This window comes from Gobius niger (assembly GCF_951799975.1).
Source record: "Gobius niger genome assembly, chromosome: 16".
Classification (NCBI taxonomy): Eukaryota; Metazoa; Chordata; class Actinopteri; order Gobiiformes; family Gobiidae; genus Gobius; species Gobius niger.
In genome coordinates, this window is record NC_136867.1 from 19,809,603 (window position 1) to 19,829,683 (window position 20,081).

At 39.8% G+C, this 20,081-nt stretch overlaps 2 protein-coding genes across 13 annotated transcripts in view; both read right to left on the reverse strand.

Annotated features, from left to right (window-relative positions):
* The window catches only part of LOC306975700 (traf2 and NCK-interacting protein kinase-like), an 80,807-nt gene extending 77,083 nt beyond the window's left edge, over positions 1-3,724 (reverse strand). For all 11 annotated transcript variants that reach the window (XM_079573366.1, XM_079573359.1, XM_079573365.1 and 8 more), the window contains exon 1: positions 3,291-3,724. In XM_079573366.1, the coding sequence (XP_079429492.1) occupies positions 3,291-3,347 (57 nt within the window). In that variant the 5' untranslated portion in view covers positions 3,348-3,724. The remainder of the gene's footprint in view (positions 1-3,290) is intronic.
* Positions 3,725-7,350: 3,626 nt separating this feature from the next.
* pld1a (phospholipase D1a) overlaps positions 7,351-20,081 on the reverse strand; it is a 31,240-nt gene continuing 18,509 nt past the window's right edge. For both annotated transcript variants that reach the window (XM_079573402.1, XM_079573401.1), the window contains 15 exons: positions 18,546-18,627; positions 18,206-18,316; positions 16,455-16,640; positions 16,021-16,234; positions 14,540-14,668; positions 14,225-14,343; positions 13,014-13,127; positions 11,579-11,689; positions 11,376-11,464; positions 11,182-11,295; positions 11,046-11,095; positions 10,640-10,774; positions 9,508-9,661; positions 8,748-8,865; positions 7,351-7,808 (listed from right to left, as the gene is read on the reverse strand). In XM_079573402.1, coding sequence (XP_079429528.1) covers positions 7,584-7,808; positions 8,748-8,865; positions 9,508-9,661; positions 10,640-10,774; positions 11,046-11,095; positions 11,182-11,295; positions 11,376-11,464; positions 11,579-11,689; positions 13,014-13,127; positions 14,225-14,343; positions 14,540-14,668; positions 16,021-16,234; positions 16,455-16,640; positions 18,206-18,316; positions 18,546-18,627 — 1,951 coding nt within the window. In that variant the 3' untranslated portion in view covers positions 7,351-7,583. The remainder of the gene's footprint in view (positions 7,809-8,747; positions 8,866-9,507; positions 9,662-10,639; positions 10,775-11,045; positions 11,096-11,181; positions 11,296-11,375; positions 11,465-11,578; positions 11,690-13,013; positions 13,128-14,224; positions 14,344-14,539; positions 14,669-16,020; positions 16,235-16,454; positions 16,641-18,205; positions 18,317-18,545; positions 18,628-20,081) is intronic.

A 20,081-nucleotide genomic window follows, 5' to 3' on the forward strand; every position in this document is an offset into this window, starting at 1 on the left:
CGCAGAGAGCCACAACAGACAGACGCAGAAGAAAAAGTGTCGAGACAGCAAACACGGAAAGCCACTTCTCTTCACTTCCCATTCTGCACAGCCGGTGTGTCTCTGTGTCATGGGAGGACAATATCGCCATAAGAAAGGCAGAACAAAGTATAGCTGCACAAACGTTTTTGAAATAATAACAAATGCAATCAGTTTGTGAGGGCTGCACTATGAAAATGCAAAGGCTATCATTATCTAGTCAAGTAATATAGAAGTAATAGTAATATGATTCACAGTCTCAGAGCTCAAAATATATCTATGTACTGTAGCCTCACTGTCTCTGTCAGGTGTGTTTCATTGTTCAGCACAAGTAGAACGTTTATTGTTTTGACCAGGGGTGTCAAATTGATTTTGGGTCGCGGGCCGAAATTCAGCTCCCACGGCGGGTCGTGGGCCGCATATAATAGAGAACAATTTTCCAATAAATGTATAATAATAAGCTGTGATTTGGTCAAAGTCCCAACTTGACTGTAGCTTCATTAAAAACAATGGCTTACACTTGTAATACACTTTACAATCCTGTGTCCTCCTACATAGTACTACATACTTAGTCGTCATTAATCATTCACTCCACACTCTGGTGGTAAGCTATTATTGAAGCCACAGCCGCCCTGGGACAGACTGTTCATTTGCCACGTGGCTATATAATGTGTTGTTCATATCCTGAGCTCTTATTATGTCAGTGCCCTCTGCTGGACACGTATGGAACTCTTTCCTTTTTAAAAAAACATTTATTTAAATTTTTATTTAATATTTAGTGGCTAGAATGAGCATTCTGGTTATTCTTTAAAAAATCATAACTCCGCACAAGAATGGGCTAGAGACTTACTTTTTTTTCCGCTACATACTCTGGAATGTATGCTCTACAAGGCAGGTGCTGGATTGAATCCATATGTTTGACACCCCTGGTTTAGACTGTCCAGTGACATGAGGACCCGAGTACAGTATGTATTTTGCAAAAACAACTCTACTACAGAATTTGCAAGAGGAAGGGAAAGCAGTGCAAAACCACGAAGATCATTGCATAGGAGTTATCTCTAGAAACATGTTCATAAATGCATGTGTTAGTTTGGAAGTGAATATTTTAGTCCTCTCTTAAATATTAATGCTCTAGGACTGTTTAAAATGTGGACAGTAAAGGGAATCTTGCATTTATACATAAATGGAAAATCCCATTTTAAACAAAACAATACTAGGCCACCCAAAAAGAAAGGCGGAGAGAAGCAAAGGTGACTTGTTTTTTTTTCTGATATACAGCCAGTATCATAACTCCAGTATCATCCCCCCTCACCCTTCCCCCATTGGTGCTGCACCGTCACAGCCAGATGACCTACTTCCTGTCTCGCCAGGCCAGCGGTTGACTACACATGCATCACAGACAAGAGCGTGTGGGCAGGTGACAGAAACCGAGGTACCAAAATACAGCACTAACCATCACCATTTCCTGTGTCAACATGTTTACCTGTCTGCACTTACATAAAACAATTCCCTGGAAGACGAGAGAAAGTGCTGCGGGGTAATGACAGCTTCCAGGGAGACCCAGGCACTCCAAAGCTATGAATGTAGTCATCATAGCAAAAGTGCATTCTTTTGTCGGCTGCAGCAATATTCAGAGACACAATGAGGCACATCATCTGCCATCATGAAAAGTCAAGATGTTTTTTGTCCAAGACAGACAACATACTTTGCTTCAAGAAGAGATGTGAACAATGGTTTGGCATGTCCTTTACTGTATGTCTAATGTCCTTACTGACATTTTTATAAAGGCTTGGGACAGGTACAGCCTTGTGACGTCATGACTTGTAACTTTTTATCAAAAACTATGTCTGTCCAAGTCAGATTGAAGACCTCATTTTGCAATATATTGTGGCTTCCTGAGAAAACAATCATTTGCCGAATTGTACAGTTCTGATACCAAAGCTATCATGTGATCAACCAATAAAGTAGTACATTTGTGTTATTAACTTGACAGTACCAGGTCAAAGCAAACCCTAAATGAACTAGATCTGAACTAGTTGCCTATGGTCCGCTTCAGTATCATCAGTTCTTCTTTAACTCTTCGATAACTAACCAAATACGTAATAGCCATAGCAGGTCCAGGACTAAACATGATTAGTGGCCCATCCTTCACAACAAGCTTCTTTGAAAATAGCTTCTTCTGAACACTAATGGGGCCAGTTACAACTAAGCAAAAGTACGCTTGCTTGCAACACACCAAATCTACCCTGTGATCTCGTGTACCCTTTCCAATTCCTTTTTAAATTCTCCACGTAAAACTCAATTTGGCGCACATGTGCAGAGCAGCAGTTTATGTCAACAACTCATTCCCTGTGATCGTCGCTCCACTGATGTAGGAGGTGGGGCTGTCGAGATTCGGATAACATGCAGCGTGCCAGGTACAGACAGATCACGGGCCAGACAAGAACGAAGACAGATGTGATGTGACTGGAAAAGCTTGACACAACATGTGGGAGGGAGACCTAAGGACAAAAACACATTGGAAAAATATATATAGGACTGTAAAACTACTGCCTATGTTGAGGAATCACGCAATAACAAAAGCAGCAATGTGGTTTATCTTTCTCAACAGTAACCAGTTCTTTTAAGTAAGCATCTTTTCACTTACAGACTACCAAAGCCACCCACGCAGGGGAAGCAAGAAGCAACCACTCCACATGCATTTGTGCCCAGTGATGCAAAAAAGCACTGGTGGTTTCATCTGCTGTCTGACATGTATGGGTATTCAGACTGCCTTCCAGCTATAACGGATGAACAAAAGAGTGTAGTTTGTGTTGCAAATGGGGAGAATTTCAGGCTATTTCGATTTTGTAGAATTGACCGAAAGTAAGACAATTGTAATAAATGTAGGACAATCTATGACTGCAAAGATGTTGCTAAAGGCTGACCCATTCAAAAAGAAGAAGAAGAAAAAAAACGATTTCAGGTCAGCAGTTTCAGCTCCATCCTCCCTTATCCCCTTCTCATTTGAGGTCGGGGTGCATGCTCTTCACGCACTTCTTCAGCTGTCAGTTTAGTCAATGTCTCCATGCAATTTGATCTATTATTTGACACGTTTGGGGCAGGCAAGGCTGGCTGGCTCCCCACATATATATACGCTTCCTTCACTCTCTTCTCCTCTGCCGGTTTGCAGTTCACGGTGGAAGCTCGCTGTGGCAGGTGCAACGAACGGAGGCGAACAAGACAAATCATGTGAGAAATAAGCACAAAAAAAAGAAAAAAGAAACACTTACTCTTAAGGCGGAGAGGTCAATTTCGTCCAGACTGCGCGCTGGAGACTCACTCGCCATTGTGATGAAGGGCGCACACAATAACGCACGGGTATCCTGAAACGGCTTTCTCGCTTCCAAGTGCCGATAGCGCCTCTGCGACCTCCTCCGTCTGCCCGGGCTGGCTGTCACTCCGCTTACTCTCTGCTTCTTTTTGAGTCTGAATAACGCAGATGAAACTATGCCTGCCTTGTGCTCGGAGGGGAGGGGAGGGGGTGGGGGGGGCGCTAAACGTGGCCGTAGTAGTAGACCCACTTAGCGGATGAAAGGGCGCACGGGGACAGGAGTGACGCGCCCCTCCTGGTCCATGTTTGGGAGAGGAAGCAGCGGCGATTCAAGGAGACGCGACGCGGGCGGCGGAGCGGTGGACACGGCGGGGAGAAGGGGACACACTGGTGCCGCTGACGCTGTGACAGAGCGGGGATACAAACACAGGGGGAGGGAGGGGCGGGGACACAGCCCGGATGCGAGCAGAGGGGGCGGGGTTTCGCAGGGACGCGCGCTGGAGCAGGATGAGGAAATGTTGTGGTAATATTAATCTTTTGCTAATTCAATGGAAGTTTGGGGGGGGGAAATACGAGCAGGAAATCAAAGATAGGCCAGCGCTTTATAGTGGAAAATAAACAGAATTGGCCTTTTCATTATTATTATTAAAATATCATGTTTATTTAAAGGCCTTATACCTGTGTTTTTTGTTTTTTTTTTTCTGTTTTTTTTTTTACAAATAATGAAAGTGGGATTGAGTAATTTATTCGCTTAACCCACACCTTAACCGAGCATATTTTCTCCAGTTTTACCCAAATCTAAAAGCCTCTCGACTGGAGCTTACAACCTACAGAGTCTTGCCTACAAAACTCATCTAAGCCTCTCCCTTGTTTTTGTCATCACGTTTTTTTGTTTGTTTTTGTTTCTTTTTTGCCACGTATTTGTCATGATTTCACTGCTATGATGTAGCGTTTTGGCCGCATTTCAGTTTTTGTGTGCAATGTAGCAACAAAAACGTGATGAAAACACAACAAAAAGCACCAAACCGTGACAATCATAATGAGGAAGAAGTTTAGATTTTTTTGTAGGTCTTAGCTTTCAAATGACTTGCACGGTGACTTTTACACACAGAAATGCTGGAAAACTAGCCTCAAGTTCAGAACATTGATATGAATGCACAGTATTTTTTCCACAATTTGAGGAGTTTAGAATATACTGGAAGATCAAAAAACAAAACAATGCTATAATAAAAACAGGTATAGGGGCTTTAATGCTCATGGTTATCTGGAAATTACAATCATGTAATATGTGGCGGGATGAATTCCAGCGGCCCCAGTGTCACTTATTTGTTTTTCCTTTTTACGCACCAAGCGCAATAAATGAATACCTGAAATATGAGGTGTCCCATTGAAGCAAAAGTCTACTCCCTTCACCAATTATAGTATTTAATTATAATATAGTGTCCTGCCAAAAGCCAAAGTAAGATCAAGAGAAAAAGCCTCAAGAAAAAGGGTTGAACATCTATTTTGTTCGTCCCGACTTAAATCACATTGTTTGATTTTCTGCAGAAAGAATTTAATAATTCCACACCATGTCTAACAGTAGGATCAGGACTTTTGTTTTCAATTCCAAGCAACAGGTATTCCGTAAGAGAGCAATGATAAGCTTGATTCCATAGTAGTTCAGATCAGTGCCAGAGGCACAAGAGGCCGACCGTGACGCCTTTCCAGAGAACAGATTTAGTGCACAAACCTGTCCCAAGACTGTTGTTTGTTTTTGACATAGTTGAGCAATGTCACTGTTGTAGGTTCTGTCTGTAAAATGTATATTCTCTAAGAAATTTAGATTGAATGCCAGTTTCAATCAGATTTAGTGCTTTTAATTTTGAATGAAATGACTTTAAATGCTTTTATGTGTTTAGCGACCAAAATAAAAATTGCCTGCTTAAAGGGACTACAAGGAGTTTAAAAATGTTAAAATTAAGTATCTTCCTCCCCCTACATGTTCCAGCTATGTCCTAATGTGTAGAATGAGCCCAGACCTATCCACCATACCTGCCTCTAAAATCCTGCACTGTCACTCAAAAAGTCGTTACTTCAGGTCCGAAGTGCCATGCACAAGCTTAATATAGAAGGTGCAGTTACACGTATGACCCGAGGTGGCAGTAGTGAGTATAAAATGGTCAATTTGCATCTAGCCCCTGTAATTCAACTTTTAATAAATATAATGTCTGCCTATTATATAAATATAATAGGCAGACGTTCAAAACTATCAAAACTATTCATCAACAGTCATTTTTGTCAAAGTCCCACAACCCTAATTGTACTAACCCATCATGAAAAACAATGCACAGGCATAACAGGTCAGAAATAACGAAAGAAGGATTATGAAAATGACCTCTGCATACAACTGGTTAATGAAAGAACTGAAACTGAAATGTGTTGTGTACCTGTGACTAAGATTTTCAGTCGCTTGTTCACTCATGCGTCGCATTCATGCAAGGTGACAATGGTAACTTGGATAACTGTCTGGAAACACACTGCTGAGCCTCCAGTTACAAAACGCCCACTCACCTGAGCCACTGTGGACTCTAGAGGGGCTCAGTGAAACAGTCTCGATTGGTGGCTCTTAACTGGTTCGAAACCCACCTTCACCACATCATGACATAAAATATTTCAAATTTTATGGGGAGAAAAGCTGTTTAGCCCCTTATGCTCAACTGTCAATACATTGCACTGATTGTAAGGCTAACTGTCAAAGATTACCAAAACTATTTACCAATACATTTCTAGCACTCCCGCATTTGGATCCCGTTTCCCACCAGGTGAGAACCACAGCTTTTGTTTTCCATTCCAAGCAGCTGGTGTTTCATAGAAGAATGATAAGCTTGATTCCACAGTGGTTTAGATCAGGACAAAGATTAAATTTGGCACAGGAGGCCCACCGTGACGCCTTTCCAGAGAACAGATTAAGTGCTCAAACTTGTCACACCTTTTAACAACTGTTTGTTAACCATAAAATAATAACTCATCATGTAATATAGAACTGACTGAGCGGTTTAATTAACTGTATTCATGTAATTATGTAATCCCAATTTCCCGGAACAGAAACCAACTCTGCATGTACTCTCTTAAAGAATAAGGTGAGTAAGGAAGGGTTTTGAAAGAAGCTAGATGGGTGAGTTAAATAGAGGTAAATTTGTCTTTTTCTCCAATTTATGTAGCACATAAGGTTTCTATAGGTGGCAGGAAGTCAAATTCAATGCTATTTAATGCTATATAATGCCTAAATACTATATTTCTTTAATCTCACTGAGCAAGATTTCTAGATATCCAAAGGAAAATCAGGGGAAATTGTTGACATTGTTTTAGATCGTAGTATAGTATAGACATTTGTATAGTTGAGCAATGTCATTGTTGTAGATTCATGAAACGTATGTTAGAGTATTTCTTGATATGTGTTGAATACCAAAAAAGTGGTTCTTTAATTTCACATTATTGGAGTTACATTGAAAACATTTCATATTATACTATACATGTACAATAACATTATACTAATAGCCGTGTAAGTCGCATACATTAAAAACCAAGCAGCCTGACAACGCTCTGACAAAGAGAGACTTTAACAAATTCAAGAAATTGGCAATGAAGAGTTAATTTACATATATAAAAAGCTTGTCTGAGATACACAGCGTGATTTTATACACCAGGAAAGCCATTAAGAAATAATACAAGAAGGAAGTAAAAGTCCCACGTGATTGTTGCAGTTTTCGAAGGGTTTGGGCTCCCTCTTCTGGTCAACAAGGTCATTACAAGCCGCAGTAGATCGAGCCAACTCAACTTTTCATAATGCAGTACGAGCCAGGTAATAAGAAGATGCATTGTGACAGCACATAGATGCCCAGATATGTTCCTATCAAACAAGTGGTGGATAATACTCCATGAGAAGCAAATAGCCGATGCTCCTGTGATTGGTGCATGCTTCACGACTGACAATTTCAGAGCATTTTGTCAAAACGGAGATCACTTTGCGGCTTCACTTTTAAATTACGAACAGCACATGCATGTCTGTGAATTTTCTTCAGCTTCACACATGGTCCCTTGAAATATTTCCGTAGTCCAGAATCGATGCCCACAAAAAAAATCTGTTTTTCTTTTTTTCACAATCTCGATATTGTTTTTGATCTTCTCTCCCATCTTCTTCATAAGCCACAATCTTCATACTACCAACCAAGTAGCGTAATTGTCTTCTTCTTTTTTTCAAGCCGCTTATTTATGTCCAGATCTCGGTGGGGACCATGGCTTCTTTCGTTCCCACGGAGGGCACAAGGTTGTGCTCTGACAGGAAGTCCAAAGGAAACTGCACCAAAAAGCCCCGGATTTTCTTCAGCTCCTCCCGGGCTTTGGTCACGTCAGTCTGAGCCAGTCCCGGCTTGGTCTGGAACTGTTCCAGCTCAGCCATGTTACGCACCAGAGACGAGGGGAGGCACTTGAAGACCTGACGGAGACAATATTGTTAAAAAACTGTTGAATGAAGCAGAGGTGCAAATTCAGCCAGGGAGACTATAGGCTTGGTGTAAAGAATGTAGAATGTACAGCAGGGGTAGGCAACGTCAGGCCTGAGGGCCAAATCCGGCCCTTCTGCTAAGAACCTGTGGCCCTCAGGATGTTTTTCATAATTTTGAAGATGATATTATGACACAAATGAGAGCTCAAATGCCTGTGAATACTCTAAAAATGTGTGAAATACAGTCAATTCTTTATAAAATCTTCAAACAGAACCTGAATGATACTTTTTTCGATACCTATACTAAAATATTTGTTGTTTAGAAAAAGAAAACGGAACAATAATGTTTGGAAGATTTGCAAATTTACAATATCGGGTTCATCTCCAATGGCAAGAAATGTGGCTCAAAATGGGGAATAATTTGGGGAAAAATGTGGCTCAAAATAAGGAAACATTGTGTGAAGAAATGGGACAAAAATATATGGGGAATACATTGGGGAAATATAGACAATATTGTAATAAAAAAATGGGCAAAAAAAAATTATTTGAGCTAAAACAACTTAGTCACTTCCTTTAATGCTGTCCCGTGACCAACAGCATCAAAACAGTATTTTTTTCCCCCCTCGGTAACTACATTTAGATACCAGTAGAACTTAAACTTTTTTCCCGATACCAGACTGGTATTTTTTAATGGTAGCCCTAATCGTGTACATACAACGCTGGCATTTGTACAAAATGGTGCTTTACATTGGGCTAAAATTGGAGAAGAATTAAAGAAAATCGGCTCTCCACCAAGCAAACCTACCTACCCCTGATGTACAGTATATGCTCAAAATGCACCACAGTCAATCCAGGAAAGAAAGTAGTAATTTGCCTTTGTCTATTGAAGTGACTGTAGATTAGGCCTCTTGTATTAAATATCAGTTGTACCTTCTCATAAAGGGTGGCATTGCGACCCGCGGTGGTCATCCACACCTCTTTGTAGAAGCGGTCACTGATTGGGTCTGACAGGTCGATACTTTCATCTGTGTGGCCTCCAAGGATTGTTCTGTAAAAACAAATTAGGCATTTATGCAGGTTCAATATCAACATAAACATTACATTTTGGATAAATTGTATTGTAAGTAAGTGTAAGAAAGTTTTTTTGGGCCACTTTGCAGACAAAATGAATATGCTTAACCTCTTAACCCTATCTTTACTGAGTGAGTTTTCTCCAGTTTAGCTTTACCCAAATCCAAAAGGTCACAACCTCTAGGCCAGTGTAATGCCTCATATGAAAGTTAAGATTTTTCCTTGCATTTGTCACTTTTTGATATTTTTTTCTCATTTTTTTGTGTGTCACTTCTCTGTTACTGTTTTGTGGCATTTTTGTCCCTTTTTTGTCATGTTTTTGTCCCTTTTCTAATGCTCGTTTGTGGCTTTTTTGTCACACATTTTCCTATCTGTTGCAAGCGCCAGAGGGTAAGCACCGTCCTTGGCTGAACCCTCCAATTCTACTGTGGCATTTGTGCAATGATAAATGTCTTCACCCTTTGTCTCTGAACTCATTCCTGTTTGTCTTGTCTAATGCCATAACTAACAACATACGTCAGCATTACATTTCCAGACACCGTGTTCTCATCAATCACACACGTCTTTTTCATTCAGGCAGAGACCAAAAAAAAAAAAAGAACGAGGTTGAAAATGGCACCTGAAGCACTCGAGGCGGAGCTGCAGTGCGTAAGGTCCCGCCTCGTAATCCTGTCCATCCATCACAGAGGGCACCTTCTCCGAGTCTTCCACAATCACTGCCACTTCGCTGTCCCGCTTACCCAGCATGCTCCTGTCATTTATGTTTGCCGAGCCTGGATACGGGGAGTATGACAGACCAGGTTATAAATCATTGCGGCAATCAGTGGACATACATTTTATTTATCAAAAGCTACACATGATATCACCAAAATATTGTTAATGCAATATTAGGCAATGCAAGATCCACATCACAAATTAATGAGGGCTTTCATCTGACTCGGATTTTGCAAACACAGCCTAAAACAAAAAGTGAATTTGCAAAAAAATATATATTAATGCAAATAATTTGAAATAGATGGCAATGTGTCAGAGCGGTTAAAGCAGAACTAAGTAACTCATGTCTCTAGAGGCCATAAGCGCCACTGCAGGTGTCGTAGCATGTTGCGGTTTTTACTCATTGATTGTCCGTGAGAGTAAATACTACGCTGACAGAAAAGACAAAGGGAGAGAGGCATATTGTACATCCAATTACACAATGTCGATCATTTTTTTCTCTAAAACTTAGCTGTAAATACTGTTTAAGTGGCGCTAGCCCACAGTTAGCTTTGCCCTTTTTCTTACCAGAGACACCAGGGGGAGATGAAAGACCCCCCAATCATCCCATTAATACTTTTATTACCCCCAGAGGGACTACAAAAAGGATTTATTAAGGTAAACAAGATACTTAGTTATTCTTTAAAATATTCAGACTGTTCAAAGTACTGTCCATTTCTAAATGAGAGCTCTTCACAAAGAAAAATGCCTGGAGTAGCCAGCAGGGGGAGTACAATAGCTATTCCACTGGATTGTGTGCAGCTACAGTTCAGTTGGACTTGGCTCCCATTTGATCCATTGCCAACCTGATAAAGTGAGAAAGTGATACAAACTCTATTTCTGTCAGTGCTACTGCTGCTTGTTGTGTGTTTGACATGAGTGACATTATCGAGAGAGAGAGAGAGAGAGAGAGAGAGAAGAGGGCGATAAGAAAGGAAGAGGGAGAGTTAGATAGAGAGAAGGGGGGGGAGACCAAGTAGAGCAGTCAAGACACTGACCAATGATGACCGTGTTGTCGTCAGCTATGAGCATCTTGCTGTGGACGTAGATGAGTTCGGTGACGAGACGCCCCTCCAGCTCCGCGTGAGTGCGCAGACCGGCGAAGGAAATGTAGTTCATCCAGTGATCATCCACTGACACACACAAAATACGAGCATTTAATATACTATTTTATCCAGGCGCACATCACTTCAAATCTTAAAATCATTATTCAAATCACTACTTTAATCATTGCTGAGTGAACTAAATGCGTGAACTGATTTGCATATTGTTTTTGGCTGCCGGGAGCAATTTTGTAAAGTTACATAATATCACTTGCCCATTTGAAAATAATAATAATAATACTACTTTCTTTGTGTTCTCATCCATGATAATAGCCCAAAATGGATTTCTGACGATACTTACTTTCTCTTTTCAGCTGTGAAATGATGGAGTACTCTCCTCTGATCATGGTCCTGTAGGGTTAGAATTTCAAAAATCATTTCTTGCCTTCTCAAAAAAAATAAACAGATAACTGAATGAATAAAAGTATTTCAGTGACCTGTAGTTGAAGTGCATGACCGCCTGGATGGCACTCCCACCTCCGGTCGTGATGTCTCCCTCGAAACCAGGAAGCAGCGGCGTCACTACGTAGACGCGGTACTTCTTGCCCTCTCTGTGAGCAAAGAGAAAAAGCCAAATCAAGACTACATCAAGCTACATTAAAATCTCCAAAATGGTTGAACCGTTAAATACTTGTAAGCTCTGAGGATCCGCTCAATGATGGCGTCCCCGATCTTGTTATAGACTGTCCTGTTGTCGGTGCAGGAGATGAAAAACTGGTTCTGAGGAACAATCATAAAAGACTATACTGTAAAAAGACGTCCATAAACAATCTATGAGCATGAATTCATCTATATTAGGAACTGCTTCTTCTCTTCCACATCATGAGCTCATACCTCTATGTAGATGTAGTGCTTGCTCTTGGCGATGACCTGGACATAGGCATTATGTATGGACTCCTCGTGGTACTTGATACCAGCCGACCAGTCCGCTGCAGAACGCAAAACCTAAGAAGCACAAATCAGTATTTTAGTCAACTACAACAGGTACTTACAGGTACTTGTACTGTTTGCTGCTAGACCTGTGAGTGTATATTTAAACCATAATTCTTTTCTTTTTTTTACCTATTTAAAACTTTGATCTGGTACTCGGGTGTCTAAGGTGGTAAAATGTCAGTTTCTATTATGAAAGAAGAAACATGTTAAAGCTTGTCAGATGCCTCCTACGATGGATGTCACGGGGGCTTGTAATCCAGTTAGACCAGTCCATTAAAATATGACTGCAATAAGGCTTAAAGATAGCGGTTTGGGAAAGCGGATAGTTCTCTGGGAGCTCGTTGTTGTTGTATGTATGAACTTTACTGACTTTATTAGTGAAACTACGTACTGTACATAAATTAATGCTTTGCTTAAAGGGACTATACGGAGTTTAAAAATGTTAAAATTATGTATTTTCCTCCCCCCACATGTCCCATTCATGTCCTGATGTGTAGAATGAGCCCAGACCACCACAACTGCCTCTAAAATCACTCAAAAAGTTTTACTTCGGGTCAGAATTGCCGTCATGTACAAGCTTAATATAGAAAGTGCAGTTACACGTACGACCTGAGATGGCAGTAGTGAGCATAAAATGACCAACTTGCATCTAGCCCCTTTAAATGAGGAAATGTATTGCCTTTTTTTGCAAGTAGTGAGCCATTTTCTTTCCTTGATACAGAACTCAAGTTAATCTGCATCAAGAATCTACCAGATTGTCTTGCTTTTTACAAGAATTATAACGACGTGGGCATGCGATTGTATTCTCAAGTGTTTTATTTTAAGGTTGTCAGTGCGGTGAAAATCACTGGATGCTTTTGTAGGAAATGCAAGTTATGGTTTGAACTTGGCATCAAACTCTTTAGCGCTAACTGTTTGGGTGCATCTTTGAAGTTGGTTGCATAACATGGACGTCTTCTGGAGCCTGTTCTTTTATCAGTTTCCAGCAGATGAAGTGAAGGTGAACACAGGAATGTGGAGATCTTGTGTGGGAAAGAAGGACCCGTGCTGTGTTCTTGGCAGTTTAACCCTCATCTTTGACACTGTGGCCCAGATTCAACATTTAGACGCTTCTTTGATTCCCTGTTTGTAAATTTTTTATTTTTTTTTTGCTTTTTTGTTATGTTATTCTTCGCTGCTTCAAGTTTAGTGAGCCAATGGAATGTGACTGGTCCTTATTTTGATTCCACACTAATCTCACATCACATGCAGGCTTGTGTTGGTGTGTTTCTCTTTAATCACCAGTTGCTTTGAAGGCAAGAAAACATTGCAACTTTTAATGACAAACTTCTCTTACTTGGACTTTGGTGGTCACACTGTCCGGGACCTGGTATCGGAGTTCACTGGCGCTGGAGTGCGACTTGGGCAGCAGGTAGGGATAGGACAGGGAGCGATACTTTGGCTTCATGATCTACATAAAAGGTAGAAAGAAGAAGTTAACCTCTTAGCCCCTACCTAAACCGAGCACATTTTCTCCAGTGTGGCTTTACCCAAATCTAGAAGCTAAAAAAAAAAAGCGACAAAAAAAGTAAGGAAATTAGAAAAATGCAACTAAAAGTGACTAAAAAGTGACGAAAATGTGGCGAAAATGAGACAAAAAAGAAACAAAAAAAAGAAGCAAAAACATGACAAAAATGCAACAAAAAAGTGACAAAAACGTGGTGAAAATGAGACAAAAAAGTGACAAAAAGTGACTAAAAATGACATAAAATATGGCAAAAATTAGACAAAAAAAACGACAAAAAAATGACAAAAATGCAACTAAAAAGTGACTAAAAAGTGGCGAAAATTAAGACAAAAAAGAAACAAAAACATGACAAAATTGCAACAAAAAAGTGACTAAAAAGTAAAAAAAAAACGTGGCAAAAATGTGACAAAAAAACAACAAAGCAACAAAAACATGACAAAAATGCAACAAAAAAGCAACAAAAACATGACAAAAATGCATCAAAAACTGACAAAAAAAGTGGTAAAACGCTATTAAAAAGCAACAAATAAAGCAATGAAAAAGCAACAAAAACATGACAAAAAGATGCAAAAACAACAAAAATGCATCAATAATGTGACAAAAACACGGCGACAACGTGACAACAAAGTTCCAATCACTTTAGTCGGTCTTTCAAATAAGATTACACTGCTGCTCTCCAGTCGAGGAGCTTTTTGGATTTGGGTAAAGCCGAACCGGAGAAAAATGTGCTAAAAAGAGATAGAAAGTTAGTCCTAAGCATTGCTACTGTGCAGATCTCCACTATGGGCCACTATACAGAGAGTTCATGAGGCATTATGCTGAAATACTATTCGAATATATTAGTCTTATATATGAGTCTACACTCGGGCCTGAAAAAAACATGCTGCCTCTTTCTGTTGAGAGTTAAAAAGAAATGGCAGAGAAAAAGTAACTGGAATAAGCTCGTAACATTTGTTTTTCCACTAGCTCAGTCCGCCTGTAGCTCATGTCGGCAAATTCAAATAAACCCAGCGGTTATTGTCGAAGTTTCCATGTTGTACCTTTGTGAAGTTCCAACGCTGGATAAAATGCCTGGCCACGTCTCTTGCAGCTCTGCCGTGAACCACAGAGGCGATGTCGTGCCAAGGCATCCTTTGTGTGGTGTATCTGTCAATAAAGTCTGAAGAAAGTGCCAGGTAAGTCCAAGAACAATACGGAATACGGAAGATAAAAGTGATGATGCCATAATATTCAAAACAAAGTGCACAAATGTATTTTTTTTTTACCTTAATATGAATCTATAAACTGTTGTGTCTTGACTAGAAAATGGTGTGGCTAATTTTAGAAAGTGAGACATGTACAGTGTATTTTTGTACCGTCAAAAGGTTTCTCCAGCTGAATCCAGTCCTTGTACACAAAGTTGCAGTAGTCTTTTCCGTGCCAGAAGCGAGTGTTGCCCTGAAGCTCCCCCACTCCCGTTTTCAAGCTTTTTACGGAACCGCTCCCTGAAAACACAATACAATACTTCACAAAACAATAGAGGCAGCCATAACAATAACATTACAATAACATGGTTGGTATGATATTATGTCCTATGGCCGCTTGTAATATCCTCATTCGCAGCAAACTATTTCGATTCTTCTTCTCAATAACCTTTTCAGCGATTGGAGGCGCAGCTTGACCTATTTTGGATAGATACTGGCCATTGTGGACCAACAACTCACATAAAGGCTGCAGTTTTGGAAAAGCTTTGCTGTCGATCCCAGTTATGAAGCAATATTAATTTTTCCTTTCTGGAACTGACACTGTGAAAGCCTCTTTTTCTTAACGAATGAGTTACAGGGTTTCTACAGGTGGCAAATGTAATGTTTTTTAATGCCATCTTAATGCCGAAATACTATATTTGTAATGCCACAAAAGTCACAAAAAATCTCGGCATATTTAATTTCGTAAAACGAGAATAATGACTTTTATATTCAAAACTAAATTGGACTTAACAAGCAACGTTTAGGTCAGAATGCAGCTGAATTAGTTTTACTATAGTTTTTGTGTTTTAGACAAATAGTCCGATTCACTATGTAATTTCGCCGGATTTGTGTGGAGAGTATCAAAACTATACATTTTTTATTAAAAACGCAATCATAAAAACGATGTTTCCATTTGCTCTGATATGCAAAAAAAAAAAAAAAAAGACTGATAATAACAATATGGGGAATTAAAAACAAAGTTTGGTGGAAATTTACAAAATTTGACAGAAAATACAATTTGGCCATTCCAGTCAAAAAAGTAAATGAAACCTTTGTCTTTATGTTTCATGGAGTTACCGTAGCGATGACCATAACTCCCCATTTCCTCCAATGGAAGAATTGTATAATTGCACAATTTTACCAAATGGCAAGGGCAAATGGAAACATTGGCTTTGTCACTGCTTATACCATAAGGTTTATAATCCAACAACAGTTGAAATCTAAACATAGTGATCCGGACTAAAATGTCTGCAGCAAAAAATGGTGAGCAATGTCATTGTCATGGTTTCTGTCTGCGCCACGATAAGATTTTAAATTTGATATATTGAGGCACTAAAATATCGCGATAAACGATATTGATGTGGACCACTTGATGCCATTGAAACTAACTTTGTCATTATATAATTGTACAACGAAAATGCATAGATGGTGGGTAAACTCAATGAAACACAACTGAATTTACTAAGGTAAAATTGTTCAAGTATGAACAAAAAGTAAATAAATGTATTGGCAATAAATATTGAGCCTAAAAATGCATTGTTTTTCTGACATTTATTGGATGATAAGTCGATGTAGTAATTATCGTGGCAGGCCTAGTTATATTTTCTTACCTGTGCTGTCCACGCTGCTCACACTGTCTGCGTGCTGGACCGTGTGCCTGTGGATATGCTTGTAGAGACTGAAGCGGGATTTCCTACTGCGCCCGATCCCTTTGAGTTTGGGGAGCTCCACGTCGGGGGGTGGGGGAGTCCCGCGGCCGTTGCTCTGTGAAACAGCGTCTCCCGTGGGCACCGCTTTGTTGGACGGAGGGTTAGTGTAGCCAGCCTTGACACAAAATGAAATGAGCAACAGATGAATCCCGAGAAATCCAAAGGTAGAGGACATAAAGTTGTTTGGAAAGGGTTCAGTAAATCAAAAGCTGCTTGTTCCTTCCACTGAGCTGTGGCACTGGGGAGAGCTGTATTTCTTCAAGTCTCCCCCTTTGCAACATTATCAAATTATCCAAGGAAACTATACTGTGTGTTGGTCAGTGAGGGGGTCAGACCTGCTCCAGCGCGACAGATCGGGTCACGCTGCCCACATCGGTGAGTCTGTGCTCCCGGTCGTCCCAGCGGCCGTACGCCAAATCGATCCCGCCCACAAACGCCACAGACTGATCGATCACAACGATCTTCTCGTGATGGGCCCACAGGTACACCGAGGAGGAGACGTGGTCCGGGTGCCGCATCACCTGCACCAAAGCAAGAGCAGCAAGACAGATCACGATGTGGGAAGGAAAAGATGGTGGTCATGGTCAAGAATCTATTATGATACACATACAGTAGGAGGAAAAAGTAAGTTCACTGTTTGGAATTTAAAATCATAAGAATGAGTAAACAGTGTTTATGTAAACTAATACCACCCAAACATTTACATTTATCATATTTTCATTGGCCATGACATGTAAACATTCACAGGAGAGGGAGGAATAAGTAAGTACATCACCTGAGTCTCGCTGAACTGCAGCAGTTTTGTAAAAAAAAAAAACTGTTTACATCAAAACCCTATGCCCACTGTGAAGTATGGTGAAGGGATCAAGGCAAGGCAACAACAAGGCAATGATGCGGCGGTATCAGATGGCAGCAATAACCTGTTACCATTCGATATTTAAGAATGCACAGTACGTAGTAAGACAGCCTTTTAACCTGATTCTATACATCAAAAGACTATGTAAACTTATTTCCTATGTTTGATTATGGTTATGTATCTACATCCTAAGCTATGTGTTGATTATGGTTATGTATATCTTAATTGTACCAAAATGAGCTGGTCTCAGAGAACAAACCGGAATGTAAAAGAACGGCAGTTGCAAAGTTTGTAAATACGATATGCTCAAAACTAAACTAAACTAAGGCAAGGCAAGTTTATTTGTAGAGCACAATTCATACACAAGGCATTTCAAGTGCTTCACAGTCGCATTAAATTACAAGAAAACAAATAAAATCAATAAAAACATTAGCATAAAATTAATCAATTACAGTCACCATCAGGGTGTGGGCCTGTTTTGTTGCCTCAGGGCGTGGACAATGTGTTATCATCGATGAAAAAAATAATTCACAAGTTTATCAAGCTGTTTTGCATTTACCTGAGACATTCACAACAGCATGGAATAAGTAAGTGAACCCTTGCATTAAATAGCTGGCTGATCCTTCTTTTGCAGCAATAACTGCTTTTCTGTAGTTGCGGATTAGACGCTCACATCTATCAGGATGAATCTTGGACCATTCCTCTTTACAAAACTGCTGCAGTTCAGTGAGATTCAAGCGGTGTACCTACTTTTTCCAACCCGTTCATTGAATGTTTACATGTTATGGCCAATAAAAATATGCTAAAATGTAAATGTTTGGTGGTATTAGTTTAAGCAGACACTGTTTAATCATTCTTATAATTTTAATAAAGATCAGACCACATTTTATGATCAATTTAGGCAGAAATGTGAGAAATTCCAAACGGTGTACTTACTTTTCCTCCCACTCTCCCACATATGAGGTTCTTTCTTTTTTCTTCTACAACTTTTTAATGACAAAGTTGCTAAATTATATATAAAAAAAAATATACATCCACATATGTATATTGAATTCCTTTGGTAGTTTTGAACCCATCAATTTTTACATTCACATAAAGATGTTAAACCTATGCTTCTTGTATTTGCGTTCTTCCTATTGTTAACATTGTACCTCATATATAAGACCTATGAGGTACGATTGAATATAAAATACTGTATGTGTGTATTTTGTGCAACAGATCTGCCATTACCTTTATGTTTGGATGTAAGTGCATCAGAGTCCTCTTGCTGTATCCAGAGTTGATGCCCAAAGCCAGTTCCACTTCCTTGTACAACATCACGAAGATCCGCACGCCCTGTTGCTGTGGACACAACAGCCATTCATATTAATAGACCTTTATTGAACAGTAAATCAGCACTGTGACTCATGCAAGTGGGTAGCTATAAACATGTCTGACAAAATTATGAACACTATGAATAAAAAATGTGTGAATGCTGCGTCTCTCAAAAGTGGAAGCCAGTTCTATTCAAAATTTACTGTGGCTAACTTTTTGTGATAATTCTACGCTGTATAGTACGGGTGTGACTTACTGCTTTGCGTTTGAGGATACAGTCCAGCCTCCACCTGTTGCCCTCCACCACCGGCCTTTTCAGGAAGATTTCTGGACTCAGCCTGATCAGGTAAAACAAAACACAAAGCATAAAAAAGATAGTATTTGTAGGATATGCTAGGATTATGGAAGTAGGAGGGTGTCCCTTTATGTCAAGAAGGTCTGAAAGTCATGTGGGCAGTGGAGCTCCACAGGAAAACTTTTTTTCTGCAGCATTTATTTCAATCAATCTTAAGACCCATAAGTAAACTTCACTATCCTTAAGGTTAGGTTTAATGTTTGGTTTAGGGCTAGTTTGGATTAGTTTAAACAGTGTCCTGTGGAGGTGTGGAACTCCACTAATCAGGTCCCTCTTCATCGGCTGCATTCAGACCCGTCTCCTTTATATTCATTTCCAAACTGGTTTTAAACTTAATATCTAATTGCTAATCTCAAAGAGTATTGACTTGAGACCTTACAGTCTATAAGCTAGTATGATACCTCATTTGAAATCCAAGACCTTCTAGTTTCTACAATAAAACTACATGTAAGATTTATGTGAGTAAAACACAATTTACATCACATTTGCCGTTCCTAACCCTAATCATAACCCTAAACCTAATCCCTATCTCCTGATCAGGGGGGACAGCAACTAACAGGTTAAGTGTGTGGCTCAATCTGCTTTCTGATTGGATAATTGTCATGAGAACCAGAATGAAAAATGTAAGCAAATAACGTTAACATTACAACCGTTACCAGCAAAACCAATGTTTGATTTGAACATGTTGAGTCAATGTCATATATGGAGACACTAATAGGTCATGTTTATGAAATATTTACATACAAAAATCTTACATAGGCTCCCTTAAAGATTCTCTACAAAGTTCACACCAGAACTCTTGTATATTTTCTTTATACAGTAGCATGTTTTTTTCTTTTCAAAGGACTTCATGTTACTGCAAATGAATGGTGCTATATAAATACATTTGCCATACCATTGCTTGATAAATGGATTTTGTCTCTAGGGTCCCTCATATCCACCATGCCACTGGCTCATATTGCTAAAGCTCTCCTCTGATTGGTTAAGACTTTCAGCCAGTGATGCCAGTGTTGACTGCCTGCCACACTCAGGCTTCCTCCGACATGAGTGGTCACGCATTTGGCCGTGAAAGGCTGCAAATTACTGCGCTCAAAATGTCATGGGAGTATGTCGTTACCTCAGCTACAGGTGCTACACGGCTAATTTAGTGCCACAAAGTCAATACTGAGAGTTCAGTGCGTGATATGTGTAGATAGCAGTGTTGATTAACCGTAAACAACGCATATGGCTGCCAGAGTATTGATTAAAGCTTCCAAAAAGTGCAAAAATAAAAGGTTTTTCTGCTCCTATTCAACTTTTTTGGTGGGGGGGGCAAATCTTTAGGAAAGCAGAGTATTGTGTCTGCTCATTTAGTTCACAAAACGCCACTACTTTATACTGTAATACTTTTTTTGAACCCGACATAACATCCACATTTGCGGGATTTCATGAAATGAC